The sequence below is a fragment of the Enhydra lutris genome, unplaced genomic scaffold (genome assembly GCF_002288905.1).
Source record: "Enhydra lutris kenyoni isolate GAN:26980312 unplaced genomic scaffold, ASM228890v2 scaffoldscaffold30, whole genome shotgun sequence".
NCBI classification, from domain to species: domain Eukaryota; kingdom Metazoa; phylum Chordata; class Mammalia; order Carnivora; family Mustelidae; genus Enhydra; species Enhydra lutris.
This window is the reverse complement of record NW_019154114.1, coordinates 10,229,501-10,234,595: the sequence shown is the minus strand read 5'-3', so window position 1 is coordinate 10,234,595 and position 5,095 is coordinate 10,229,501. Positions and strand designations below refer to the sequence as shown.

Here is a 5,095-nt window from a genome sequence, read left to right as displayed (position 1 = left end):
GTTACCCACTGGAGGGAGAAGAAACTCCCAAGGCCCCAGGTATTGTGTGGGAGCACACACAACCCCAGGCCAGCTTAGGGGTCCTTGTACCTGGCCCTGCCCCCATCCCCTCCCCCCATACCCATGCATCTCAATGCATCTCAGTGGAATTTCCCAGGTAGGTGACACCTGGCTCTGAGAGGGTGTCGGCCTAAAGGTCAAGGGTCACACAAACTCCAGAAGGAGGAAGTAGTTGGCTTCCAAGGCAGTCCTTTGCAGTGGGTGATTAACCTTTGGTTGGCCTGGAGGTGGAGTGTGGGCATTTGGCCACGGCCTGCGGGATAGCCTTGTCTTTTCTAATAATCGTGGGCCTCGGTGCAGATCTTCATGGAGGCCTCAGCCAGGCCCCAAAGCATCATGGCGATTTGCTGCCCGCCTGCCGCACTGCCTAGGGTCCCACTTGTTCCCTGCAGGACTCCAGTCAGCCAAGGGCATCATGTGCTCTCCTCTGCTCGCGGGGGCCCTCTCCGGGCCTGCAGAATTCTGGGGACAAAAGGGCCGTTGGGGCTGGGGCCCAGCCCCCCACACTGCCCGGACAGACACTGCCCAGAGTCCTAAGGCACTCTTTCCCTCCTACAGGTGCAACCCTCGCCCATTCCCCTACAAACCCAACCTCCCAGTGCCCCCACCTAGCGGTGGTACCTGGCTCGTCTGTGGTTATGTCCATCATGTTTAATTCATGGCTGGGGGTTGGGATGAACTTCCCAAGAAAGGGAAGAATTCCCCTGGGGTCTTGCCCAGTTCCTGCCTGCCTGCCCTGGGCCTGGAACTGGGACTAGAGGCTGCTGGTGGGCCCAGAGGACACTGTCCCAGCCAGGGCCGGCCATCATTTGCTAATCCACCGCCCTGGAATGTCTGCGGGCCAATCAGCGGGGTCTCCAGGGGCTCCCCAAGGGCTCCAATAATCCTGCAATGATTAGCAGGGGCACAGGGTCAGTGCACACTGCCTGGTTGGCTGTTGTGGGCAGGGCCGCTGGCCAGGCCCTCGGCTGGAGGAGGGAGGGAGCCCTGGGATTGGAGCTGGCTGGCTCTTCATGCCAGTGTCGACAGGAGGCCTTTTGGATACACCGATTACTCACACCAGCCTCCCCCTTTTGTCTGCCCGTCCAGCCTGCCTCCTTGAGATTGTGAGTAGCTCTGTCTAGCTTGGGAAGCAAGCTGGACAGCTGAGCCGGAGCGCCCAACAGGCCCATGCTGGGGCCGGCGCCCTCCGCCCGGCTGGGGAGCCCCCGGCCCGGCCTCCTGCCCGTGCTCCTGGCTCTCCTTGGCATGGCCTGGACGGAGCCAAAGTTACTCCCACTGCAGGAGGAACGGGCTCCGATGCCTGGAGGTAAGGGGGTCCCCCCGGGGTGAGAAACGAGGGGAAGCAGCTAGGAGTGCCGCAGAGCGGTGCCAGGAAGGCCTGAGCTCTGGGCAGACCTGTGGGGTTTAAATAGCAACCCCCCTGCCCCAAAGGTAGTCCAGGGACCAAGATGGATGGCGGAGGCTGGGACTGGGGAGCAGGAAGAATGAAGGGGAGTGGGCCCAGCCGTGGGGTTCAAGGAGGAATAGCAGCCCAAAGCCCACAGCTGGCCGCTCCAGGGCTGCCCGCCCCCCCAGCCCACGGCCCTACCTCCCTCCAGTCAGCCCATCCCCCAGCTCAAGGGCCCCTGCACACCTGCCTCCCTCCCAGGCCCCCAGCTCTCGGTCTCCCGTAGGCCGTCAATCCCCCACTCTCCCCGTGTCCCTGGCCCCATCAGCTCTTGCTCCCTAAGGGCAGGGCAGCCCTCTCAGCTTGCCATGGCCAGGGTCACCCCAGGGGAGCCCAGGTCCCGCTGTGCAGAGGGCCTGACCTTGTCTCCCACCCCAGCCCTGAGCAGTAAGGAGACATTCCTGCTCCTCTCCGTGCACAACCGTCTGCGTAGCCGGGTACAGCCCCCCGCGGCCAACATGCAGAGAATGGTGAGTACCCCAAGGCGGGCTCACCAAGACGGTGGCTGGAGGGGCAATCCCGAAGATGGCTCAGGAGGCCAGGCCTGTGGCAGGCGCCCTTCCGCCTGGGCAGGGCAGGGGGACAGCCGGTCACCCTGCCCACGAGGGTTGCTAGGGTTCTACCACCGCCTGCTTCCCAGAAGGGCCAGTCCTTTGGCCTTTCCTCGCATCCTATCCCGTTGCCCTGGAGACCAGAAGACATGGAAGGAGCCCCGCAGGAAAGAGGAGCTCCACAAAGGACTCCCCGCAGGATCAGAGGGGCAGAAGACTGGGAGGGAGAAGCGTCCTTTTTGAGGGAAAGGCCTGGAATGTGACCAGGACCCAGTGCTGCTTCATGGTTTATCTGGGTGACTAGGAGGGGCCCCTCCAAGGTCTCTGCTCCTCTGGGGGCTGGCGTAGGATGGCAGGGTTGGTGGCGTCATCCCAGGGCCCAGAAGCACTGCCCCAGCACATGCCAACAGGCCCCAGGGGCTGAGGGCAGGATTGTGTGGGGGTGGGCAGGGTTCCCCATGGCTGCCTCCCATAAACTCCTCCAGGCTGGCTCAGCGGCGGTGACCTTGAGAGCTCATGGGTCAGTTTCCCAGGAGGTGGGGGTGGGGTGGGCCAGTGGGAGGGGGTCGCTTCTCTCCCTTTCCCTGCTGCTGCTCTGCAGCAGCTCTGGCCCTCCTCAGGCCCAGGTCCTGGCTCCCACTGCCCACGCCCAGTGCTCCCAGCTCAAGTGCCTGGCAGGGGGGTGCTCCCCGTCATCCGGTCATCGGTGTTGACACTTTTCATGCCCCTTTGGCCAAAGTCTTAGAAATCAGCATTTCATAGAAGATGAGAATTGAGCCCCACCACTCAGCCTCCCTCACCTGTGCGGGTCTCTAGTGCTTTTACCCAGGGGAGGCTAAGGCTCTTAGGGTGGTGCAGGACGGCCAAGGGCCCCCCCAGGCAATCCCCACTGCTCCGGTTCCGGTCTGCATCAGAGGTAAAAATCCTAACAGCCGTCCAGCCCATGGTGGGTCAGGCACTCTCCCCCTGTATCCTTTGAGTCCCCGTGATAATCGTCCTCTGTGAGTATCTTACTGTCCCAATTTACAGACGAGGATGTTGAGTCTCATGGAGATTAGGGGCTAGAGGCCACACAGCTGGGGTGAGGTGACCCAAGTCTTCTTGATTGTTGAGCCCTTCATTTAAGAGGAGAGGGGGACGATTTGGTAGCCGTGGGGGTATGAGGGGGGAGTCTGCTGGTGTGTGGGTGGGAGAGAAGATTAGGGCCACTCCAGAGAACAGCGCTGGCTGGGCCCTGAGGCCAGGAGCCTCTCTGGTCCTGCTTCCCTGTTGGCACCCCTCCACAAGGCCAGGTGAGTGAGGGGACAGGACAAAGCAGCCTGGCCGCCGAGGCCTTTTTCATCAAAGAAAAGCCAGATGGGAGCAACCGAGCCTTCCTGACAATGGCTACAGCCCGTTGTACCTAATGGCAGGCAAAAAACCATTTTGAATGGCTTGGGCCCTGCCCGGGCTCACATTACTGGACAGAAAAATCTACCACAGAAGCCCATCCCGTCGCCTGGGCTGGCACTGCTCCCTCAGGAACGGGCATCCCCCTCTGGGGCAGCGCCTAAGGCGGGAGTCAGGAGGAGGGAGGCTCTCAGGCCCGGATAGAGCCAGGCTCCGGGGTAGACGTCCAGACCTTGCTGGTGCTCTCACCACCGCATCTCCAAGAGCTCCTCGCAGGCCGGGTCTGGCCTTCCCTGGCCCCAGGGTGAAGTGGGTGAAACAGGACTCCCCATCCAGTGCTCTCAGCATGACCCCCACCCTGGGGCGGGGGCGGTGGGGGAAGTGGGATCACTAAGGCCTGGTCCAAAGATCCCTGCTGACATCTCTTTTTGTGCCGCCCCCAGGACTGGAGCGAGAGCCTGGCCCGATGGGCTCAGGCCAGGGCGGCCCTGTGCGGTGCCCCAGTCCTAAGCCCCGCGTCAGCACCTCGGGCCCCCCAGCAAGTGGGCTGGAACGTGCAGCTGCTGCCAGCAGGCTCGGCGTCCTTCGTCAGCGTGGTGGGCCTGTGGTTCGCAGAGGGGCGGTGGTACAGCCACGCGGCCGCCGAGTGTGCCCACAATGCCACCTGCACCCACTACACTCAGGTGAGGCTGTGGCGCCGGCCCCGGGCCCTGGGCCACCGGTCGTCTTCAAACCTGTGGCTGCTCTTACGCGATTTGTAGTTTTCCTTTTCTCAGCTCTAAGCATGAACTATTTCAAACGTAAATCTAGTAATGGACTCCCTTTTACCCATGACCTCCACTTAGACAATGTTTAACTATATTTGTTCTCATCTCTTAAGAAAAAACAACTAGGGGCACCTGGTGGCTCAGTTGATTGAAGCGTCTGCCTTTGGCTGGGGTCATGATCCCAGAGTCCCAGGATCGAGCCCTGCATGGGGCTCCCTGCTCAGGGGGAGTCTGCTTCTCCCTCCCCCTCTGCTGCTCCCCTGCTTGTGCCCATTTCTCTCTCTCTCTCAAAGAAATAAAATCTTTTTTAAAAAACCCACAAATGGGGGCACCTGGGTGCCTCAGTGGGTTAAAGCCACTGCCTTTGGCTCAGGTCATGATCCCAGGGTCCTGGGATCGAGCCCCGAATCAGGCTCTCTGCTCAGCAGGGAGCCTGCTTCCTCCTCTCTCCGCCTGCCTCTCTGCCTACTTGTGATCTCTGTCTGTCAAATAAATAAATAAAATACTTAAAAAAAAAAAACCCACAAATGGGGCGCGCCTGGGTGGCTCAGTGGGTTAAAGCCTCTGCCTTTGGCTCAGGTCATGATCTCAGGGTCCTGGAATCGAGCCCCGCATCGGGCTCTCCGCTGAGCGGAGAGCCTGCTTCCCTCTCTCTCTGCCTACTTGTGATCTCTGTCTGTCAAATAAATAAATAAAATCTTAAAAAAAAAAAGCAGCAGAATATAATCAAGAACTCAGCAACAGATCCATGGGCAGACGTGAGCTTGGTGTATGACAGGTAGACTGTGAGTCAGTGGGGGAAGGGTTGAATATTCAATGGAAGGTGCCCATTTGTGGGTTGTTTTTTTTTTTAAGATTTTATTTATTTATTTGACAGA

The 5,095-nt window shown here is 60.1% G+C and overlaps 1 protein-coding gene across 1 annotated transcript in view; it reads left to right on the top strand.

The window, feature by feature from the left end:
- The first annotated feature begins 1,007 nt into the window (after nt 1-1,007).
- LOC111152945 (C-type lectin domain family 18 member A-like) overlaps nt 1,008-5,095 on the top strand; it is an 11,439-nt gene continuing 7,351 nt past the window's right edge. Inside the window, exons 1-3 of the mRNA XM_022511693.1 lie at nt 1,008-1,369; nt 1,889-1,980; nt 3,894-4,133. Coding sequence (XP_022367401.1) covers nt 1,231-1,369; nt 1,889-1,980; nt 3,894-4,133 — 471 coding nt within the window. The 5' untranslated portion in view covers nt 1,008-1,230. The remainder of the gene's footprint in view (nt 1,370-1,888; nt 1,981-3,893; nt 4,134-5,095) is intronic.